We start from the raw sequence: 24,376 nt of genomic DNA on the forward strand, positions 1-24,376 counted from the left end.
CCCTACTTAATACATGTGATCCACATAATACTCATATTTATTGATAATTTAAACATCTGGTATACGCTTTTGTGTGATGAAACCCCCAGAGACCCTTGACTCCAACCCTAAGAAAAACATCTTTCCAATATTTCACACACTAAATTATGAAATCGTGATCTTTTTATTTTTTTATTGCCTTTTTACAACCGTATTACTGACAAGAATGATTTTTATTCTTATAAGAGGTTGTGCCCCCCCCCAAACAACTCTCACACACAAAGTCCAAATAAAACTGAATTAAAGGGGTCGATGTTCTGTTACAGTATCGTCATAAATCTTCCAAATCATTTTGGTAAAATAAGTGAAAACACATTGATAAGTCAAAACAGAATTGGCCTTTTCGTTCTGACAGTACAAGAGAATAACCTACATGGGCTCGTGGCTAAAATTAAAAAAAAGTTATAAATTGGCAATTAAAGGCCGTTAAAACAATAGAGCAAAAGTAAAGGAGGGGGAAAAAAAGAAAAAAAGGAATTTTTGGGGGAATATTTGGAACAAACAGTCACAACACTACCCATTTTCAGCCTTTTGTCCATGAAGGGCAACGTGGGCATGTGTGGTGAGTGTGTCTGGGGTTGTCATACAGCGGAGATTTGTATAACACGTAAGTCAATCTTCTGCTGATTTTCCGCAGAGGTTCTTTTCACGACTCAGTCCGTGCTCCATCACGTTAGGATGGTGTCGTCTACTTCTTCATTGGAGTCCGGCATGCTGGCGATTTTCTTCAGAGATCGGCGGTGACACTCTGACAGCAGGTCGTTACTTGCGGAGTCCAGGATGGCAGTGACGGTCTGAATAGCGGAGAGACAGAAAATCAGAAAATCAGAACAGTGTTTTCTTGAATGCGTCATCTAAATCTGTAACTGACACTCCAGACAGCTCGTAGTCTGACCTGCATGGTTTCCTCTCCCTGGCGCAGTTGGAGCAGGTTGACGATGGTGTGTTCGCTCTGGGCTCTGACACTGGTGTTCTTGTCCTTGGTGTTGTCCAGCAGACTCTTCAGCAGCGGCTTGATGTGAATGGCCTCCATGCTGGGCGTAGCTGGGTCTTTGAACACCCACCACAGCACCCGCACTGATACCAGTCTGATGTCGCTGGACTGGTTCTGAAGACACTGTGGGGGGAGGGAAGGAGGGAGGGAGGGGGTCACACGGACATCATGCGTCACAACACAACACCTCCAATCTACTGTGCAGTGTTGAAACAGGTGCTCATCACTGTCTTCATCGTCCTATACACACTCCAGATTTCAGATTCCCAAAACCAGATTCCCCTAGACTTGAATGGACTAGACATAGTGTAGACAACTGGAGCTGAATCCCATCAATCAAAGTATTATACGCTCAAGCTACAACAAACCTCAACCTATGAGTATTACTAACCTGGTAGCAGAGTAAAAAAAATAGAGAAACATTAGTCTTTAAATAACCTTGTAGTACAATTATAAGTACTGTTTGTCCTTTGTGCCTTTAAGCTTTTAATCCTTAATAACACTATTTTTTAAAGCAGCATTAACTGATTTTTTTAACACAACACTGACTTAATATCACCTTATAAATCATAGAACATGTTGACAATCAGCTGTTTATTTACACATGCAGCAGACACAGATATATTTGGCTCTTTAGCTGCACTATGATCTAGAACCTGTATGATATATTGGTCAGCCAATATTTTTAGATGTTGGCTTATCATAGATATTGGTATAGGTTGTATGTTGTCTGATATGAGCCAACATATTTAAAAAAAGTAAGTTACATATGCAGAATTGTGTATATTTGACCGTTTTTCTAAATACAAGTTTATTATATACTTTTTTTTTTATGTATATAAATTTATACATATTCCAGTGAGGATTACCATTTCAGTGCAGTTTGTAATTTTATACAATAAAACTGTTGTAAAATATCATGTCTCTATTACAAACCGTTATTACAGGTAACCACATTTGAGGGATCATTGCAAAAAATGTCTGTTAGGGTTTATTTATATTATTCTGTGTATACATCAGAATTTTTTACTCAACTAAATATCGGTATTGGCCCCAAAAATCTAATATCCATCTGGCTATGATCAGCAGCTAACTGTCTGCTGTTATGTGCTGGGCAGGTAGCATACAGAGTGTTTATTGCTGCAAAAGAGTGCAGTGAGAAGTGAACCCAAACAAAGTTCAGAGTATAAAACTGAAACAAGCTGAAAGCTGTAAAAACACTTTAAAGCGTAGGGGGAACAGCTGAACTAGGGTGTTAGGGTGTTAATTCTCTCTCTTCACATTACACGTAGTGATTTGACCCCCTTTTTTTAATGTGTCAAATATTGATCAGTGCAGCTTCTGTTTCTTTTTCACACAGAGAGCATGTGTTGTGGGGCAGGCTCCAGCTCGCCTGTGATCATAAAAAGAAATAAGTGATGACACAAATAAGTGAATTCTTAACTCTGTACAAACCCTAAACCACCCTAATTAAGTTCAATTTAACTTTTTATTTCCCAGCACAAAGCACAGAGAATAGATAAAGAATCTTTTGTGACTTTAGAGCCCTCACTTCCTCACATGTGCAAATATAGCAAAAGGGAAGTAAACAGCGAGTGATCATCAGCTGAATGAAACAGTTTCTGCTTTACCTTCACAAACTGTGTTATGATGCGCTGGGAAACACTGTTGGCTCCCTCTGTTCTCAGATGATGCCTCATCAGGAAGCCCATCCCTCTAATGCCACTGGTCGCGATGGGAATCTGGAGAAGAGAAGCAGAATCACAATAAGTATAACATGTGCAAATAGGAATCACTTTTATTTTTGAATTATGTGAATCTCACATTTAAGAGTGCATTAATCTGTACAGTCTGCAGCTCTTATTGCTTGAATGACCCATGGCAGTGAGGGGATGTTTAAAGCTCACTAAAATAAAAGTTGTAGCTCGTTTGTTACATTTATACAAAAGCTTTAAATAGGAGTGACTTCAAACAGGATATTCACTGTAGCAATAGTAACCACACACACACTTTCTCCTCACCCTATCAGCAGTGGCGTTGGTTAAAATAGTCTCAGTCACATTTTCACTGTATTCCTTTGTGCACAGCTTCTCAGGTGCACACTTGACAGCTATGGCCAAGGCCAAGCTACGCCCATGACGCACCATCCAATCCACACCAGACACGTCGGCTAAGATGAGGGAGGAAAATGATGTTATATTATGCTGCTGATGCACAGGGAGTAGCAGAAAATGAATGAAAAATACACACAGACAGTTATCTTGGACATATATATTATGAGGAATGCTATATTATTTGTGTTCAAACAAAGTGGAAATACATATCTTTAAAGTGAAATAACACTAATTTCAGTCTGTAAATCAGATGTATTTTCTAACTTAGAAAAAAATGTATGTATGTAAATCTCAAATTCAATACATATATAACCGACTGAATTGAGAAGATGAAGTGACAGTAAATACAAACCTAAGACATGCTGAAGTAACACACTCCTCAGCTCCTCCTCTGACAGGAAGGCGCACATCTCACCAATGCAGCCAGCTGAAGCCATTCGAGTTGCATCCTACGTGCACACACACACGCACGCACACACACACAGAGACACACGCAAAGCCAGACAGAGACAGATTGACAATGTCATTTCTTCTCTCGAACCGACACGGAGGCTCAAAAACCACCTCTTTAGCAAACCACATCCTCTGTGCTTGCTTCCGTTTTTCTACTGTGATCACAGAGGAAACTTCACTGCTGAGCAGCTTACTGTGAAAGCCCGTCTTCATTACTTGGAAGTTAACACTTTTTATTTTATTTTTTATTGTTAATGTATCATTGTGTAGCTATTGTGGGCCCCTGGGCTTGAAAACCAGGCGTGGTGCCACTTAAAAAAAACAAAAACCCTTCAGCTCTACTTGAAGCTGCGAGACATCTGCTCCCCCTGTCATACCTCATCATGTCCCAGCATGCCTAGTAATGTGGTGGTGATGTTCTTGCGGATGGCTGGATCCACTTTTGACCCGGCCCCCTGGATGACGAACCTTAAGGCTTGAAGCATGGTCTCCCTGTGAGAGGGGAGAAGAGCACAACACAAGCATGAGAGAGTTCATAATAATAATAATAATAATAATAATAATAATAATAATAATAATAATAGAAAAAAAGGCTTGATTTCAGTTCTTTTAGTTTATGAGTGACTGTTTCCTGTTTTAACTATACAGTGCAATAGTAGATAATACATTTGTTAAAGTTCATTAATAATTCATTTGAAGCCCACATTAAAGGCGTGTCCTTAAAGTGTTCCAAAAAATATGTCCATGACAGCTGTGTGACTCCGTCTGCTGAGGAAGATCATGTCAAATGAACAAAAGCTCCAGAGCAGCTACTGAATGGAGTTTGTTTGATCAACAGCTTTTTCCAAAACGTAAATCAATCTGAATTTATAATAAGAATCTCTGAGACATCTTTAGAAAATTGCCAACATGTATGCTGGTACAGATATGTCTGTGATATTTTGGGTAATAACATCAGCCTCTAGTTATTAGAATTTTTTGGACAAATGTCAAACCACACATTCTTAAAGGCGGTTTGGTATGTTATTCTATGGGTGTGTTTCTCTTAGGCTGTGACCACTCACATTTCCCTTTAAAAACCGCACTAATAAATAGTAATTACAGTCCAGATGACGGTGCATAATGTGGAAGTTGTTGCTTGCAGTGACAAATATTCCCTCAACTTCCCCTCACCACTGACAGGAGCACTTGAGTGTATTTCAGGTCAGCTTTGTGGTTTTACAGCCCCAACTTCTACACTGGCTTTGGTTGACCCTCACCACTCCCATTGACCTTATTTCAAGAAGCAGGAGGAATGCTCTGATAAACCAATTGTACACACAATTAGCGACTAGCCTAGCTGGTGAGCATACTGAAACATTAAGCAGTGAGCCAGGTTTTCCCTTCATTAGTTGGTGAGAACAAAAAACAAGAGGCAGGAGACTAAATATTCAACTATGGAAGTGTAAATAGGCAAATGTTTGCCATAAAAAACATTATATGATGATGATGATATGTGTTTAAAGGTTATTGTGCTGCCCCCCAGTGGCAAATAAAAAACATGCAGGTTAGCACCTATCGGACCACTGGTTCTGATAGGTGTAAAAAAATCACAGCAAAATGTTTAAAATTAAATTCCTCAATTTCTGTACATCAGTGACAAAGAAGGGCCAATGATCCTATATGTAGTTTATTATGAGGGTCTATGCAGTTAATTCCAGTCTCTTCTACATGTAGATTTCAGTATCAGTGCTTACCTGACTCCTGAGTCCTCAGCATTGCGGATAGAAGAGAGCTGCTCTGTGAAGAGTGGGTCGACCTTGGTGTGGATAGAAACCAGCTGGCCCAGAGCCTCGGCGGCCCTCAACCTCACGCCGCGGCTGGAGTCCTGCAGGGCCTTCAGGAAGGTGGTCTGCAGCTGTGGCAGGAAGGGCTTCAGAGCGATGCCCACCTGAGGGAGGAATCCAGAGGTTAGAGACAAGACAAGGTGACTCAGGGAGAAATGATGGTGCTTTCAACAGTACTTGGACATTTACGTCCCGCGGGGGGGAGCTACAGATAACAGACCTTTGCCAGCAGCAGGGTGAGAGTCTCCAGCAGAGCCGTTTTCACCGTCCAGGCAAAGCGGTCGCCCAAGATACGAATGAGCGGTCCGGTGATGTTGACGACGGAGGGCCGCAGGGCTTCGGGGGAGGTCAGTTTGATGACCCCTCCCAGAGCTTTGGCTGCTTCTTCTTTCTGCTCAGGACTACCGGTTAGGACACCCTCTCTCAGGACAGGCAGGATACAAACGACACCCTGTGGAAACAAAGAGGAAGAGCACAACATACAGCATTAATGAGCAGGGCAGCCTTTTGTCCTTTAGTCTATAAAATGTCAGGAAATAATGAGAAATGATTTGTCAGGTCTCAGGTTGTGGCTTCAAATTACTTGTTTATTACCACCAACAATCCAAAACTCTACAGCAAATCCTCACATTTAAGGGACCACATCATTTTAAATCATAAATTCATTGACTAGTTGTTGATTAAAGGAATAGTTCAAAATTTTGCTACGCTTGCTAACGAGCTACTGACTGTAGCTTCATAATAAGTGTGCAGACATGAGATTAATATAGATCTTTTCATCTAACTCTCAGCAAATAATTACAATGCCAAAAATATCTACCAAATGCTTTAAAGTGCTGTCAGTTGACGAATCAATTACTCCACTGTAATGTTGCAGCACTAATGTAGAGTGGAAAGTGTGAGTGGTCACTTTGGGATAGCAAAGCAAACAGCTCTCTGTGGTGTAACGTTCTATTGCAGGGGTTGAACAGACAAATGTGATTGGTTTCTGCTGGTTGATGCCACCAGTTAAATGAGGAAGTGTGGTTTTCTGTTTGTGTGGTGGACACAATTACAGTGACGTGTGATGCGTGGGAACCAGATTTTTGTTCGCTGTGGTGTCAAAGAGAAGTTAAAAATGTATTTTACAAGCCAGGAAGAGCAAAGGAACTTGAAACCATCATGCTGTGAGGAGCCTTCTTACCTTCTTGGGCAGACAGAAACCAGGCAGGTGTTGACCCTTCACATCTGCAGCTGCTGATCTGATGTCTCGATGCAGGTCGTCAATCAAAGCCAGCTGGCTGCTTGCATCCAGTTTCTATACAAGAACAAAAACAGAACCTTGAGCCCACGTTTGCCTCTTGATTAAAAAAATGAAGTATAATCTGTGCTGTGTCATTCAGCGTACCTTGGTGATGGAGTTGATGGTGTCCCAGCTCTGAGACAGGACCTCTGTGTTGGAGTCGTTGAGGAGGCGGATGAGGCCTGACAGCAGGGTGCGTGTGTGGGCGCTGTAGTCCAGACGGGTGCGGGCGAAGTAGGCGTTGAGGATGGTTGCGGCGGCCTGTCTGAGGCCGGGGTCGCTGCCTCGCGTGGCCTCCAGCAGGTCCTCGATGATGATGCGCTGGCCCACTTCGTCCTCCACAGAGAGGATCACTGTCTGACAGCTGCACAGCTCCTGATGAGCAATATCACAAAGTATACGATATGATATAAAGGCTTAAACTCCACAGCAGCAGTAGTCATTGTGGCTGGTGAATGCTGGTGTTACCTGAGCTTCATCCTCTGTTCCCAGCTTTCCTTTGAGGGAGGAGAGCAGGGCGGGAAGGATGACTCCGAGGTGACGCGTCAGAGCGTCTCCGGCCACGGCGGACAGGAAGGCGAGCACACGGGTGTTCACAGGAGGAGCAGTCAGCTGGTGAAATTGGAGAGAACGTTTGTTTTAGTCAGCCTGATACAATGTTAAAGCCTAAAGAAGGAAAACCTGACTGAAATTTCACCTTTGGAACCAAGTAAGGCAGCACGGAGCGACTCTTCACAGCCATGACTTGCTTCAGACCGTCCAAAGCAAACTCTGCTGTCTCCTCATCATCCTGCAAAAGATATTAGATTTATTATTCATTGCTCATTACAATTCTAACATTAACTGTCTGCTGAGTGTCTTTGTCCTCGTTCCCTCACCAGCTGTTTGAGCAGGGTCGGCAGGATGTCGTCCAGCGCCTGGTGACCGATGGTGGCGTGGAGCTGCTCGAAGGTTTTGGCGGCGGCCTCTCGGACCTCCTCCAGAGGATCGCAGAGAGCCTTCCTCACCGTGGGGACCAGGGACTCGGAGAAGACCAGCACCTACAGTGGAAACACCAGCAGGTCAAATCAAGCGTTGTGACTCATACTCATAAAAAGTTAAAACGCCTACACCTATTGTGTCTGTTTGTTTTGGATTCTGAAATGAAAACGCATTTTCACACCGCCTTTCATTAACACACAGCAGCCATTAAGAGCATTTTTTTAATGTCACTGTCACACCTGCTATACTTCCTGAACAACAGGATAAAAAAAAAGGAAAATAGCTTAAAAAAGCAAAGAATTCTACCTTCTTATCCTGTCCTTTCACTTTCGCTGTTCAATAACAAAGCCCTGTAATTTTTTATCTATCTGATTACTGCTGTGAATTCACACTGAGGCACAAACAAGCTATCCTTCTTGCTTGATTCATTTTTAATATGAAACATGTTGGGATAATAATTTGGTTTTTATTTTTCAAAAAGCTCTTTGCCTTTATTTTGAAAATCAGAAACTAGTAAAAAACTGATAAATATATAACCCAAAGATCTGGATGAAAAATCATATTTCAGAAAAATAGTATGAGAGGTGCAAACAGTGTAATTTAAAAGGATACGTGAGTAACTTAGTGTTACACCTCTGTAAAGTTGGGGGACTTTAAAAAGAAAAGTCAAAGCAGATTAGATATTTTATCTTTTAGCTCCTGATAAAGATCAAGCTCAACACATCTTTGCTTGATGCTACTTGACACCTTTTTGTCATTAGGCCCACTCTTTTTGGTACACACCCACAGCTGTCAAAGTACACAAGCTCAATTTGTGCCACAGGCTTTTAGTAATCACAACGATAGCACTGATGATGACATCATCGTTCTTTTCCAGACAAATCTCCTCCAGAGCCACACAAGATTTTATATAACCATTTTCAATCAGTTGAGTGCCCCTTTAACCATTAACTGTGTCTGTCATGTTTTTGGATTCTCTTCTGCATGCTTTTTTTTTTGGCAGAGAAATGTGTGTGTCCCAGCATCTGTGAGACTGACCGCATCTTTGCTGGTGGACTTCATGATCTCACTGAGGCCGATGCAGACGCCCTGCCTCTCGTCGCTCTTGTCGGAGCGCAGCCCCTCCTCCAGGATGGGAATGATCTCTGGGAGGATCTTCTCTCCCAGCTTCCTCACCAGATCTCCCAGTGTCCTAGCAGCGATCTGAAAACACATCAACACACACAGTGTCAGTGCAGAAAGGTGCAGGTGCTTTCACAGGAAATGTAAAAAGTCAATTCAATGAGTTATGAAGTGAAAAGAAGCCTTACCGTTCTCTTGTCAGGGCAGGTGGAAGCCAAGAATCCAAGCAGCAGGGTGAACAGGGTTGGGAGGATCTCTCTAAGGGTTCGGGGAGTGTTGGACACCACGATCTTCCACACGTGGAGGGATGCCTGTCGAACCACCAGCTGGGTGTCTGAACGACCCATGTAGAGGCCAGAGAGGACGCGGTTACGTCTCTCACCACCCAGAGCCGAAATAATAGCCTGAGGAGGAAAAAGATCAGAGCTCAGTAACACTATGATGGCAAAGATAAGTGGAAATAAGACCAAAACTAATTCCTTTAATTAACTGGATGGCTGAGTAGATGAAATAAGATAAAATAAATGTGTTCATACTTTATTGGATGCTGCAGTTCCAAAGTTGTCATCCTCAGACGCTGTTTCTGTGGTCATCTTTCCTGTCACTCCGGAGATGTGGAACAGCAGATCTCCGAGCAGCTGCACAGAGCTGAACCTGTAAACCAACAACAACAAAGACGCACAGTTCAGTCGATGTAACATTTATTCAGCCTCTAACAAAATGACTGTGTGTGTGAGTCTTACCTGATTCTCCACAGGTCATCAAACAGGCCCTGCTCCAGTTCAGGGAGCAGCAGTGCGATGGCGGTCTCGGCGTACATGCTGATGATGCGCTGCCCGGCTCGCAATGCTGTGTCTCTCACATATTCATTCTCATCAGCCAGAGCCTGATAGAGGAAACAGAGAGAGAGGGAGAGTGAGTGATATGTGCTGAATGACGCACAGTAAGTAATTAAACTGTAAGCCAGCTTCCAGATAAACTTAACTATTTTCACACAGCTGACCTCCATTCAATATTTTGACAGTCTTCTCTTGATCAGTGTCCAAATATCTTAAATAATCCATGTGATTCAATATTATAAAACCACAGAACATGAAAAATATCCAAGATTGATGGAAACTGATTTAAACCTGGGTGTCATCTACTTTTTTTATTTACTTATATATTTTTAAATGTCTTATTTATTTCCATGTCTTTACTTCTTTCTGTCTGTTTGTTACCATCCCTTAGTCAACTGTTGGTGCTGCCATGTGTACTGTAAACATTGGCATGAATTAAAACATTTGTAGTTGTATTGTAAGACTGCATCTGCAACCGATCTGACTGCAAATAAAAATCAAAATAGAAAAAAAGTCCAAGATAACCTTTACAGACTATCTATAGCTTGTCTTCTATGTATTCTACCAACAACTATTAAGATAATTAAAAGTATAAAAATAAGGATTTAAAATACATGCTTAAACCACTGTTGCACTTCCTATACACACTTCCAGATAAATAAATAAAACATTTCCATCACAACAGAGGGATGAATACCTTGAGAATGCAGGGGATAATGGGCCCAACATAGGGAGTAAACCTGTCTCCGAAGGTGAGGGGCAGGTAGATGAACATCATGATGTAACCGTCTCTGACGTGAGAAGCGATGTCCACCTTGCTGGCAGTCTGCACCACATCTGGCATCAGCTTGTCCAGCTTCTCCACTCCCAGTCCGGCCATCACCTCGGCCAGACCTGACGATGCCAACACAGGTATCCATCAGTGTGACTCTTTGGAATAATTATATTTAGGAACAATACATTGACTGAGTGATGACACCGACCTTGAGCAGCTCCGGAGCGATCCACGGAGCTCTGTTCGGAGGCCAGAGTCTCCATGAGCCATGGCAGCAGGTCGTCGAAGCAGGATTCGCCCATTCCCTTCACCATGGCGCCCAGGGCTTTAGCTGAGACTGTACGCACCTGGAGAGGAGGAGGAGAGGAGCAGCGTCAGTATCAGCTTCACATACATAGAGTGCATATTAGAGTGGCTCTGTTCTAAACACACACGAAACACACCTCAGGCACTGGATCCAGCAGAGAGGCCTTCAGTCCAGGAATGACGCTGGGCAGGTAGGGTGACAGATCCTATAAACACAACACATATACAACACATATGAGATTATCATAACCAAAAAACTTCCAGCACACAGAAAACACTGGTCTGATTGTCATTATGAGATTTTAACACCGTGTACCTTCTGGTCAGTGAGGGAGTACATGTTGCCGATAATCTGAGCGGCCATCTTGCGAGTGTCCGTGGAGCGGTCTTGGAAGGCTCTCTGCACGATGGGCATGATCAGAGCCAGAGAGGGAGCGTCAATGAAGTGGACGAATTTGGTGTCCAGCAGCGTCTGCAGGCAGGTCTGAGTCCTCTTGGAGGGATCGGTGAGAGCGTCCAGCAGGATGGGGGTAATGGCTGAGGAAAGGAACGATGAGGTTAGCATTTATTTATTCACTTACAAGTTCATCAAACATCAGTGAGGAAACAGTAACTCCAAAAATTTCAAGTATTTGATTGAAGGTATAATTTTATTTATATCTGGCATTTTTTAGTCCATTTTCTGGTAGTTGCTTACTAAATTACTAACTACTATTACTACTACTAAATAACTAACTTTTTGACTCAACTTGAATTCAAATGTATAATTACTGATATTCCCTTATACACAAATCACAAATTCTCTTATTTTGTCCTTCTATTGGCCTCACAGAAAACATGCGGTTTGATTGTGAGTTTGGTACTTTCTCAGAATGGCCACTAGGTGGAGCTTCAGCAGCTCCGTACACTCTACTGATCCCATTTTTCAGCTCAGACTGTCACAAATTCATACGTTGTTTGATGTCATAATGTGTTGAAATATATGAAACAAAATGTTCATTCTCTTCTCTCACATTCTCTAAACTATAACTGAGTAACCCAATAAAAATCTGTTTTGAATATTCTAAAACTAACCCTGTAACAATTTGAAATTGACACAAAACAAATTATCCTAACGTACAGAGAAAAGTGTATGTTTTGAAAGTCATTGTGGGACACAAAAGCCTCTCTGGCAGCAACACGACTCTTACCGAGAATTTCAGGGTTACGGATGACGGAGCCGATTTGTCGGAGGGCCTGCTGGCCGGCCTTCTGCACCTTCACGTGGGAGTCGGTCAGCACCTCTGTCAGCTTGGGCACGATGCTGGGCAGACAGGAGGATAACTGCTTGGGTGCACAGAAAGCCATGGCGCCAAGCAACTCCACCGAGCCTGGAAGAAAGAGGAGAATGACTCATGAGAATCTACTGTGACAACTGACTGTACTGCCACCATTCATATAAAATTCATTACTGAGTTCTTCATAACTATTATCACAATCAACAAGACAGCAATATTTGTCTGTCTCTGCCTAGACAAGATTAAGTAATTTTCTATCCTATCAATATATTCCCTGCTGCTTATACCTGCTTTAGTCCTCCAGGACTCCTCCTCCAGGGCCACCAGCAGAGAGGGGAGGACCAGCTTCACACCGTGGGCGCTCAGGTTCCTCATCACAGCCTTGGCACAATCATCTGCAGCCTGGTGGAGGACAAAGGAAAGGGGCACAAACAGTTTTCACACAAGTTCCCCGACAGATTGAGATGCTATATTTTAAACTGGACGGTGCAGAAAGATTCCTTATTTAGTGTAGGACAATTTGCCAGGAGGATGGGATGTGCCCGCTCACCTCTCTGACGTATTGGTTTCCATCTCCAAAGCAGAGCAGGAGGTGTGGCAGCACATGGACCACGTACGGCTCAAACAGCTTCCCCAACATGTTACACAGCATCTCGAAGGCAAACAGTGCCCCTGTAACAGAGAAAAACTAGTCAGCTAAGAAGTTCTTCCTGTTGCTGAAGTCTTCATCCACTAGATGGCGCCTTCTGGTGGTTGATACATTTAAGACAATGTAGTCTGACGTAGGTAATATCTGCAAAATCAGGTGTGAACTGATACAAAACCAAACGGATGACTAACCTTCCCTCCGTCTGAAGTTCTTCTTATCCTGGATGGCGTCGGTCAGCGTGGTCATGATGTCCTGCTGTTTGAGCGCCAGGATTCCGAGACCTTTGACAAGGCCAGCCAATCCGTACGCCGCTCCTTTCCTCTCTGCGTACTTGTCGCTCTCCAGCAGCAGCTGCAGCAGGTTCCTTACAATTCCTGCGGCGTCTTCCTTGATGGCGGGTACTAGTGGAGGCAAACAGCTGGCCACAGACTCCTGGACCTGTGTGAAGGATAACAAACCACATGAGATGATGTATTGTACGGTATGTTTTTCATTTTTGAATCTGTTACGATCATTGTTTTTAAGTATTTTTAGAGCTGGAAGAAGCAGGATGAGTTACTTTACCTGCTGTGAAGGTGTAGAGAGTGCCGTGATCAATTTGGCCACAATGGGTTTGACCTTGGGGTCGTTTTTGTCCAGATGTTTGGCCAGAGAGCCCATGAGAATGACCACGCTCTGACGGACAGAGTCGTAGCTGGCGTCCTGGGGGGCGTTCTTCAGAAACTCCTCAAACACTGGCAGCAGGGAGCTCACGTTGTCCTGTATGAATAAAGATGTATATTATAAAAGGTACAAAGTACATTCTGAAATGTATCGGTGTATTTATGAATAGACAAGTGAGCAGTGAGCTTTTACCTTTCCATGTGTGTTGAGAGCTGAGAGGGCAGCGTCCAACATGCAGCGCCGCACCTCAGTGTGGCGGTCATTCAGAGCATCGGGGACAAAGAAGAGGAAGAGAGGGGTGACCTGAGATTCTTCCAGGTACTGGGACAACTTGTTCAGAGACAGAGCGATGCCACACCTGATGGAAAAGTATAACAGAAGAGCTCAGTGCAAAAGAAGGAATGTAAACATGTTAATTACAAGATTTTTAGAGATTTTAGTACTCCTGGATGAGCTTTCATGGCAATATCTGACAAATAACAGCTAAAGCAAACTCCCTGGATCAATGCATTTAACAGTACTGCTGGGCTTTCTTACCTGGCCTCCCATTGGTCAGGTGGAGCTTCAGAAATGACTCTACCCAGGGCATCCAGCACAGGAGGTGGTCTCTTTAAATTTAAAAAAGAAAAATGCAATAAGTCTTTGGTCATCAAACGCAAATCCATCCATTAAAAAGTATTCACGGGTCGGCACGGAGCGAGATCTTACATAAAGTTTCTGGTGGTAGAGCTCAGTGAGCTGGCCGAGCACTGTAGGAGACTGGTCTCTGTACTGGGACACGGCACTGGACAGAGCGTCGGCCGCAGCAGTGCGGACGGCCTCCTCGTGATGGGTGACATCTCCGATCAGCAGCGAGCAGAGTTCAGGGACAAGCTCCAGATCCAGAGACTCCCAGAGCCTGAGGATGAGGGAGAAGACAAGAATTTTGCTCAGCTGCTTTTTTTTATACATGACTATCAGTGACTTATAGTAAAAAAAATGAGCACTCGGGTAGAAGACAGAAGCCACAGAAAAGTCAGAAAATCCCAAAATACCTCTCAGCCAAGGCTCGTCCCTCTTCCTCAACATCAAACCTGGCGACCCAAAGCCTGCGCAGCAAACTCAGTCCACTGGACTCTGTGCTGTCTGTAGGCAGGGCAAACTCCATCTCCAACAATCCCTATGCACAGATATTCAGTGTTAACACAGGCTATATTATTTTGCCAGAGTTACTGATAAATATATTAATATCATGATTGAAAATTCCTTTCTCTGTTTATTTTAATATGGTGATTTTCTCTGTCTGTAATAAACCTCTTCCTGGTGATTGGCTGTCTATAACACATATTAAAGTGAACTGATCTGAAGCTCACCCTGAGAGCAGCATCACGGACAGAGAAGCAGGGCGAGAGTAGGGCTTCGAGCAGGACGTCTATTTCTGGCTGCTCTGCCACAGTGCAGCCTTCACCTCCTCCAGCGCTGGCACACAGCGCAGTCAGACACTGAGACGCTAACACCTGAAACACAGAGCAGAGAAAGCCTCAAATCACAGGGGAAAACAACAACACGTCTCTTATTTAGATCTACAACTACTGATTCCATTGCCACACTTGAACACAACATTGACAATTATATTACCTTTTAAGTTGATATTGTAAAATGTGTGGCCTATTTACACATCCAACAGACATGGATAATTATGATTCATTTGCAGTTGTGTTTCTGGCAACATGGCACCCATAAATCACATATTCTCTCTCTTTTTAGCTCTGTTTTTGATTTTTTTTCAACTCTAGAGGGAAATATCTGACTCTGTAGCTGCTAAATGCTCCACTATGTTCACTGGGTAGTCCTAAATAAATAAGTCCATCAACAAGATAAAGTAAATATATGAATGTAGAATAAAGTGAATCTATGTGTGATCAGTCTCTTGCGTACCTGGAGTCTTGGGGTGGCAGTGGAGATGATTCTGGTCAGCAGCAGCAGCATAGAGACACGTGGCAGCAGTTCTGGGCCGGTCTGAAAAGTAGAAAACACATAAATCTATTACAGCACCGTCCTATAAACCTCTTTCATTTTCTATGCCATTTATTTTTTATAGCGCAACAACTCTGTGTTATAGCTGTAAACAAGGAGCTCAAAGACAAAGACAGTTACATGGATGACTGCATACATAACTTCTGCAGCATGGCAGTTATTATTCTGCAGTTGTCTTTCGGTACACGACTAAAGAAGAAAATAAAATAAAGGTGATGCAAAGTTCATCTCTACCTCATCTATAGTAATGCCGTCATCCGTCTTAGCCCGCAGCTGAGAATGTTCGTTGATGATTTGCAGAGATCTTGTCATTATGGCCTCCGTCTCCTCTGTGGCGCCTGAAGACTCCCTGAGCATGGCGTTGAGGAGAGGGAAGCAGACGGAGAACGCTGGGGCAGACAGTGGAGCCGCATCTGGAGAAAAAAAAGAAAAAAATAGTTAAGAGTGGTGGAAATGAGTCAAATGTCTTATCTTGGTTGTTCACTACAACTAGAACCTGCTACGCACTCAGTGACAAATAGCTGCATCTTCTTCACAGCAGTATCTCCTAATGCCTCTTATTTCTAACCATAACTCTATTAAATATTAGCTAGATGTTGTGTAGATATGAGTCTTGTTCTTCTTCTAGGTCAGGGGTCAAACTCATTTTAGTTCAGGGGCCACATACAGCCCAGTTTGATCCCAAGTGGGCCAGACCAGTACTATAAAATTTGAATTACTTTTCATTAATGTTCATACTTTGTTATCCAGTGGGCCGGATTGGATCCCTTGGCAGACCGATTTTTGCCCGTCGGCTGTATGTTTAACACCCCTGTTCTAGGTTATGAAGAAATGTCCACATCTGATATGGGACTTATCTGATTCCTCAACTTTTCTTAGAGAAAAGAAAAAAGAAAAGAAACTCAAACCCATCTGACCTTTCCTGGAAATACTTTCTATTTGTTTCTCCATTTGTACTTGTATTTTGACTCCTATTGTTTGTCTCATCTTGCAGATGCTTTAATAAACTATTATCTCTAATAAATAAACTGTGCTGATAATGTGTGTAATTCAGCATTTCCTTTCACATGATTTTTGTCTACACTCATTATTTGCAAGAAATTGACATATTTGTGTATGTGTTAGGTTGATTGTGAGTGTGAGCTTTGACTGACCTGCCTTGCCCTCTCTCTGAGGGACAGTGTAGTTGTGCAGCAGTAACACAGTGCGGTTGGCTGCTGTGTCCAGGTCTTCCTGTCCCCAGGCCTCGTCCAGGTCGCACTCTGGCTTCAGCAACCTCAAAGTCACGTGTCCCACAAGCACAGCTGTAGAGAAATAAAAATAAAAAAAATATTAGATTCTACTGCTGGGCCAAAGCTGTGTCCATCACTAGAATACAATGCAAAGAGAGGTGGTGTACCCAGATGCTGGAGCTGCTGGGGCATGAGGCAGACTCCGATGTCCAAGAAGACCTGCTGGATGCGTGGAGCAGCCAGAGGGGAATTCAGCAGAGGCATTAGGACCTGGAGGACGGAGGGGAGCTCCCAGGTGATCTGAGGCGGTCTCTCTATCAGAGTGGCTTCCAGTAGTCCCACCACACTCTGCAACTCCACATCCAGCTGAGGAGAGCGAGAAGAGGAGAAATGAAGAATGTCCCACTGCAGCACTCAGTTTTAGAAATAGCGTGTTAAGAACTTTGCTTTCATACCCCTTGAAGTCTCTTGCGTACGGACGACTCCTTCTCCAGCTGGGCCTGCATCATTTCCTTCTGCTTACTGGTCAGCTGCACCTCATCCTTGATTCCTTTTTTCTTTTTCATCTCCTGCACCAACAAAGAAAATAAAACCATTTAAAATTATCCAGACATTAACACCACTAAAAAACACTGCTTATAAGAACTTCAAACTACCTCTTGTAATTCCAGTTCAATGATCTGCTCCTTGTAGGAGTAGGCCTTGTTCTCTCTCTTCATGTTGACCTTCTTGGTGCTTTCCTTCTGGGCGCTGGAGTGTAGAGAGGGAAGAGAGGAGTGAATGAATGCCACAGAGATGACAGAAAAACTAGGCAGATTTCTGTTGAGTTCAGGTTAACTGTTGTACCTCTGAATGATGCTGTTGTCGTACAGTTCTCCCTCAGGTGTGAGCATGATGGCGTACTCTTCCCTGGTCACATGAAGCAGAGCGGGGCGGGACAGCCCCTCCATCACATGGCTGATAACACGCGGTAACAGCTTGTTTGGGGAGAGGCTGGAGAGGGCGCCCACAGCATTTTTCACGGCCTGAGGAGAAACACGAGACCACTAAACATCAGGGTGTCATTTAAAAACACATTAGGAGCTAATAAGCAATATCCTATGTGTCATTTAAATTCCACTTCTTTCATTGCTTATTTATCCTCTAAACAACCTCAGTTTCTCCCCATCATTATACATGGGTCAATGTTGGTTTTTTTGTCCATGTGGTTTAGTCAAATTTAAAGGGGTCCAAATGTGAAAATAAATGTATGAATAACTTGCACACATTCTTTTTGTGGACCCAGCAAAAATAATCTGCTTTTAATCTATTTTGAGAGAATATATTAGAGGATTATGGCAAAAATGTCTAAGTGGTGCAACCATAAACACTTTCTACCAAATAATTCAAATGGCTTAAAAACACTAAATTCTCAATAAAACATCATATCAACTAGTTTGGCATGATCTTACATTATAACTTTTGATATTAAATAAATATTACATTTAATCTGGGAAGTACACTTAAATACACTGTAGGTGGATGAAATATGTAATATTTATCATTCTTTTGTGGTTACACCCATTGACATTTTCAAGAGCATTCAGTCTTACTTTTGGTTTAAAAAATGGTGCAATGGTTAATTAAAATAATAATAATTAAATAATTTTAATGCCAATCATTATTTTATGCTGCACTCTCGTATGTTATGCTCTATTTTAGTCTATCTTTTTCTTTTCTTTCTCTCTACGTTGTTTTATTTTTATCATAATTGGGTTTTCTTGCTTTTGTTATGTTTTGAAATGCACTATATAAATAAAGCTGCCTTGCCTTGCAAATGTCATTTCGAATGACATAAAACTAACAAAAATACTAAATGTACATTTTAACAAACCTGATGCTGGTCCTTATTTGTCACTGACCCATATAAACAGTACATAAATGCAGTGAGTGTAAGGAGGCGTGTGATACCTGGTTATCCGCGTTGACCTCCAGCAGATGTGGCAGAATATCTTCCAATTTCTTTTCGATAAACTCCTCTGCTTTTATGTTCATGGAGGAGAGCAGGATGGGCCACAGTCCACGGCGAGCTTCAACTGAAAGACACACACACACAAAATGTTAAACCAGGCACCAAAATGACATCAAGGAGTCATTACAGCAGGTTGAATCTCATACCGATGGATGGATGATGAGTGACTATAAGGATCTCCATGGCTAAGTTCTCTGCTTCGACGGGGTCGCCCCATTGGTTGGCGGAGGAGCAGACGACACACAGCGCGTCCAGTAGGACACGTGGAAGGATGTAGTTCCGGCCCAACTCGCCCGGCTCTCCTGACTCTGACACCAGGACTTCCTGAGGCAAAACCTGACAACATACAAAAACAGTCATCCACATCATCCACATTATTAATATATATGGTTTCATGTAATTAAGGTCTGGGGTCTGTACTTTGTGTTTGTTGATGACCACTCGCAGCTCTCCCAGCAGACCGTGGGCGAGGCCGGATCCACCCAGAGAGGAGAGCAGCTTCCTGACCATCTGCTGAGCTCGCTTCCTCACGCGCCAGCTCCGAGACAACAGGACCGCAACTGTGGCGTGGTGGTACATCCTACATGTGGCAAAATGAACCATCAATCAATCAATCTTTATTTATATAGCATCTTTCACACAGGTTCACGTAGTTCAGAGTGCTTCACGGCTGATTGACAAGCTGATAAAAAGACAGAACAAGGATGACATAAAGAAAAGAGAGAAAATAGAATCAAAGTAAATAAAATAACAAAATAAAGTAGAATAACATTTTAAACATCAAAACAAAAAAATAAAGACTATAAACCATCTTAATCAAATAACTCATGATCAGAGTTCTGCAGTATTCTGTGATTAAATTCTGCTTTTTTTTCCTATGTATTATCAATACATAGCTGATCAATTGAAATGCTCCTGAAGTAATCGTTCACAAAACAAAAAACGTATTACAAATCACAGTGTATGACCATAACTAAGTTCAGCTCTATGTCACAGAATGAGGTTCATCTATGGATCATTTATAATTATGTGACAACAACAATATTGACCCTGTAGTGTTTTTATGTGTATTTAAATATACAATGTCCATAAAGTACAAAAAAATATAGTTGTAATAAGTGAATAAGTGAATCCAGTTAATGCTAAAAGTAAAAACTAAATATAAAAAGTGTGTAATTTATGATGCTACAACTGCTGCTTTATGTGCTGTGATGTCAATATTAATAACAGCTGCTTGTATTTGCATTGTTAAAACTGACTAGATAAGTCCTCTGTTATATTATCAGGGGTAGAACAGCCTGTGTGGTAAACAGAAGGTGAGACTCACTGTGATTTGCTGGTGTTGAGTCTGTGGGAGTGGTCCAAGAAAAGCCTCTCACAGAGCAGCAGCACTGTGAGCAGAGCTGGAGACACAAACAAGCCGTCATTTATCAGATTTTCACATTCTAAAAATCACTCATGAGCCTTTAAGCTGAGATGTGTTAAAATGTCCTCACTTTCTTCATTGGCCTGGGAGAGGAACTTTTCTGTAGTGAACAGCGGCTTCTTCTCATCTAACACCAGGTTCCAAAAGCTGGAGAATTTCGCTTCTGTAGTGACAAAAAGATGAAGAAAAAAAAAAATCATCACCACATTCCATTCTTATCTTCTAAGACTTCTCTGAGAAGAAGTACATGTTGAAGCCTCACCTGGCACTGTGTCCAGCAGAGCCAGCCGACTCAGGAGAACGGAAGCAGCGACACCTTCTGACAGCAGGGCGTACTGGGAGTTCTGAGCCGCGGCCTTCTCCACTGTTTGGAGGAGCAGGGGCATGAGGTCTGAGGCCTGGGCCATGGTGTCGCCTGAAAAAATTGGTAAAAAGAGAGGCGTGAGGTGACTTCAGTGTGATTTCAGCTCTATATCAGAATCTGTACATTCAACAAGCAGCTTGGACCGACCTTTAAAAGCTCCCAGCATGGCCTGAAGGTAGGCGTGGCGAACCAGGGAGGTGGAGGTCTTGAGGGTGAACGCCTTCTTTAACCAGTCGAGCAGAGCGGAGGGAACTTCCACGGTGAGGCGGCTGCTCCACTGGGAGAGAACGGACACGGCGTGCACCAGGGTGCCCTCGTGAACTAAGGACAAGTTGGAAAAGTTAGTATTTATAACCAAAAAAAAGGCACAGACTTAAAGATAAATGGTGATGATGTTACCTTCTTGCTGTAAATAAGGGATGAACATCACAGCGACTGCAGAGCTGAGAGTCTGGCTGGAGGTTCCTGACACGGCATGATGGCTGCAGCTGGCGATTCCTACAATAAAGACAATCATCTAGTATAAAAATGTCCTTTTCCAACTCCATCTTAAAGATTACTACATATTTAAAATAAATCCAAACCCTCTCACCTGACAACACGCTCATCTTTTGGGCGACGACTGTCAGCTTCCCCTCGGAGCCTGCGACCGCAAATATTACACGTTACACGTTACGTCACGTCATTTTTTTAAAAAAGGATTGTGTGCGCAGTAGAGGAAATGAAGCGTGTTACCTCCGAGTATCTTGAAGAGGTGGGTGACGATGTCCTGCACGGCGGTGGGGTCGCTGCACTGCTGGGCCAGGTTCTGCATGGCCTGCACTGCCTCCTCCATCAGCTGGGCGTTGTTGGCTTTCAGCTGGCCTGGAACGCACACGGTTAACAGTTAATTCAATACAGAGACATATGAGTAGTAGTGTTTCTCAGCCATTGTTATTGTGACAGCTGAGTGCATGTAAGTCTTACTTGCGATGGCCTTTCCGATGTCCATGGCATACTGGCTGAGATCCAGAGTCACAGTGGACAGCAGGCAGGAAACGGCTGTTGAGACGAGACAAGAGATTAGAGCCAGTGTGTGAGCATTTAGCAGGTGAATATTAACATAACATAAACACTAAACAGCATCTCACTCTGCATGGCGTTCTCAGGACTGCGGAGCATGGTCTTCTGCAAGGTGGGCAGCAGCTGCTCCTTGAACTCGGGGTGGGAGATGTGACGCAGCAGGGAGCCGCTTTTGTCCAGAATGTGCTGTTGAGGTTTCGTCTTGCTCATAAGGACTGACTTGATGTACAGGTCCAGCATGGCACTCTGGGGGAAAAACACAGCAAACATGAGGTCATATTAATGCTAAAGCCACAAAATAACATATAAATGCATTAATGAGCTAAAAAAACAAAAAAAAAACACACACTCACCTTATACTTCTCTATTGCAGCTTTGTCTTTCTGAGCTGTGCAGAAGTCTAAACACACACCCAGCATGGCCAGTGTATTCGGGCTCTGGTCCAGACTCAACAGAGTGCTGATGTATTGATCAACCAGGCCAGAGTTCTAGTGAGAACAACAAGATGTCGTTACTTTACAGCAATTATGTGTGTTCTTAGTGCACAAATTAGGATCAAACTTGGGTTGAATGCAGTAGCAGTCAAAGGTTTGGACACACTTTCTTATTCAGGTGAATGGGATGATGTATCCAAACTTTTGACTGTGTACATGTCACATGCAGTGTGTCTTATATCATTGGGCTTTACATGCTGAAACACAATGACAATTTAAGCTCAGCTTGTGTCTTTTACTGGCGCTGTGCTGGTAGTTCTATCCTCACCTTCTCCCAGAGTTGACTGAGATGTTTAAGGCTTGATTTCTTAGCCGTAGATTTGGCTCCACCCACTACCTCAGCAACAAGGAGGCTCTGAACCTCCACCTGGAAGACGGCAAATAAAAGCATTCAATTTTCACAGATGCTCACAGTAATAATAATGATAACAATAATAATAATAATGTCCATGATGTCATTTCAATTTTCACAAAGGCAGTTTACTGACCATTTTCTTCCAGACAGCTCCTTCTCTTTTCTCTGGGGTTGAAAACACGATTGGCACTAACAGGCACGTCCATGACAAGCCGATGAAGGCAGAGGAGCCTGTGCTTTTACTGAAGAGATCATACAGCAAAGCATAAGAGAGAAGAAGAAGAAACAACCAGAATAACATGAAACAACACATGGACACATTTTCTTAATTTAATCTGTTAAATGCTCCTTTTTATGCAATTACACATTTGTTATTATTACGTGTTTTAAATTACTTAATCTTACTCACATCATTAAAACTACACATTTCTAGGCCTGTAAATGTAGGAATTTATTAAGTGCTGCAACTATTGTCAATAATGATCTTTCTGCTTTATAAACTAAAAACAAACTTGAATATAAAGTTCAGGGGCGCACCTGGGCTCTCCAGTTTTGTTGACGACTCCACTGTTGAGGAGGGAGTGGAGGAGACTGGTGACCAGGATGTCAGGCTGACTGTCAGCCAGCTGGCCAATGACAGAGAGGAGCTCTCTGCGGGATGCAGCATCTCTGAAACACACACACATCCACAAGTAAACACAAAGAACTCAAACACCAACAACAAGTGGGATCATGCTTTTGTGTTTCTTTTGGTTTTGTAGTGATTGAAAACGTTCCACCTACCGATATCTGTGTGGAGTGAGACAGAAGAGCTTGCACAGTCCTTTGATGGCAGGCTCTGGTAACTCTAAAAAGAGACATTTGCCCAAATGTTAGTGCTGATTTTAACACTAAACCAAAAGATTACTGCTCAGCAAATGAAATCATTCAAAATCCCCTCACCTTTCCCCTTTGTACACTGTTTCAGCTCTCCAAATATCTCCTTGCGCTCTTTCACACTGGATGTAGTCACTTTTAAAGCAAACTTCTTCAGCGTGTCTGAAACCTGGAATAAAAGGCGCAGTTAGGAGGAGAACTGGTCAGCTGATTTTGATGGGAAAAAATGGCACATAGTGTAGCTTGTGCTGTCCAAAGTAAAGTCAGGCACACACAGAAGTTCATTATGATATGGTGAAGGCAGAATTTCCTTTCATTTTTGGGGCTGGGACAAAGGAACAATTGGGTATTTTCTTTAGGAATGGTTTTAATCCATTGCTATCCTACCAATAAACTACTCAGTAAATTGACTAATCATCTCAGGTCAAATTAGTCAACTGATATTTGGGACAATTATGTTTAGATCAGGACATAAATCTTATAAGGATGAGTTAGATATAAATGTGTCAGTTTAATGTTTTGTCTGAAGTGTGCTGTATGGGGATGATTACTTTAAGAACGGAAAAATCTGAGAAAAATTGGGTATTTTTGTGAAACTGCTCCTTAATAAAAGTAGTAAGCAGTGAAGGCTGTACTTTATAATCAACTGGTGGTCAACAAAGGCATTTCCGATGGAGAACAGACTATCACTGTGTCAGCAGGTTAATCTGCTGAGTATTTAAATGAGTCGAAACATTTGAGCTGATATAACACGGAGGGCGGCGGCTCATCTCATCACCTAACAAGACTAACTGTGAGGCAAACTTGGGGAATGTAGTCCAACTAAAGTTAATGACAGCGAGTCAAAGCACTTGGTCGGAGAGTTAGGAGACGCTACTACCATAGCAAGCCTTCGTGTGGCCTCTCGGTGCGGTTACAAATCAGTTGTGTGTCTCTGTGCGCAGGTTATCGTACACACAGCAGCTGCCCATCTGATGGAGTCACTCTACGTAGCTCTGAGCTAACAGCTAACCAACCACCAAGCTGCCCATTTCTGCCCGTGCCTACTCACTGAATGCCAAAACACACCGAGATGTTTATGAAGCAGCGCTAATTAGAGCACGAATTTGGTTTGGAAAAGAGTTCATTTCCTTTCTGTACGCGGAGAACGTGCTATCAAAATCCAGCCACACAAACCTGCGTGTCCGCTGCCATCTTGCCGGTCCTGATGCAGGAAGGAC

General features: G+C 42.8%; 1 protein-coding gene across 1 annotated transcript; it reads right to left on the bottom strand.

Moving 5' to 3' along the window:
* Positions 1 to 148: 148 nt before the first annotated feature.
* On the bottom strand, positions 149 to 24,376 carry gcn1 (GCN1 activator of EIF2AK4). Its single transcript, XM_053326223.1, has 57 exons — positions 24,333 to 24,376; positions 23,223 to 23,325; positions 23,064 to 23,127; positions 22,818 to 22,949; positions 22,414 to 22,522; positions 22,194 to 22,292; positions 21,785 to 21,919; positions 21,500 to 21,677; positions 21,336 to 21,410; positions 21,105 to 21,233; positions 20,962 to 21,012; positions 20,769 to 20,867; positions 20,517 to 20,690; positions 20,268 to 20,420; positions 20,076 to 20,168; positions 19,907 to 19,982; positions 19,000 to 19,159; positions 18,726 to 18,915; positions 18,519 to 18,643; positions 17,415 to 17,593; positions 17,225 to 17,318; positions 17,024 to 17,137; positions 16,736 to 16,934; positions 16,491 to 16,640; positions 15,571 to 15,749; positions 15,238 to 15,318; positions 14,673 to 14,816; positions 14,355 to 14,479; positions 14,029 to 14,218; positions 13,858 to 13,928; positions 13,513 to 13,678; positions 13,222 to 13,416; positions 12,849 to 13,095; positions 12,559 to 12,680; positions 12,296 to 12,410; positions 11,922 to 12,101; positions 11,048 to 11,268; positions 10,869 to 10,937; positions 10,634 to 10,772; positions 10,348 to 10,544; positions 9,555 to 9,697; positions 9,348 to 9,465; positions 9,000 to 9,215; positions 8,728 to 8,892; positions 7,587 to 7,748; positions 7,406 to 7,498; positions 7,177 to 7,320; positions 6,814 to 7,083; positions 6,610 to 6,723; positions 5,647 to 5,877; positions 5,337 to 5,530; positions 3,978 to 4,092; positions 3,500 to 3,596; positions 3,055 to 3,203; positions 2,665 to 2,775; positions 935 to 1,156; positions 149 to 833 (listed from the first exon to the last, which is right to left on the bottom strand). Exons 1-57 carry the CDS (start codon positions 24,348 to 24,350, stop codon positions 708 to 710), a joined length of 8,010 nt encoding a protein of 2,669 aa, XP_053182198.1. The 5' UTR covers positions 24,351 to 24,376; the 3' UTR covers positions 149 to 707.

This window comes from Scomber japonicus, chromosome 9 (genome assembly GCF_027409825.1).
Source record: "Scomber japonicus isolate fScoJap1 chromosome 9, fScoJap1.pri, whole genome shotgun sequence".
NCBI classification, from domain to species: Eukaryota; Metazoa; Chordata; class Actinopteri; order Scombriformes; family Scombridae; genus Scomber; species Scomber japonicus.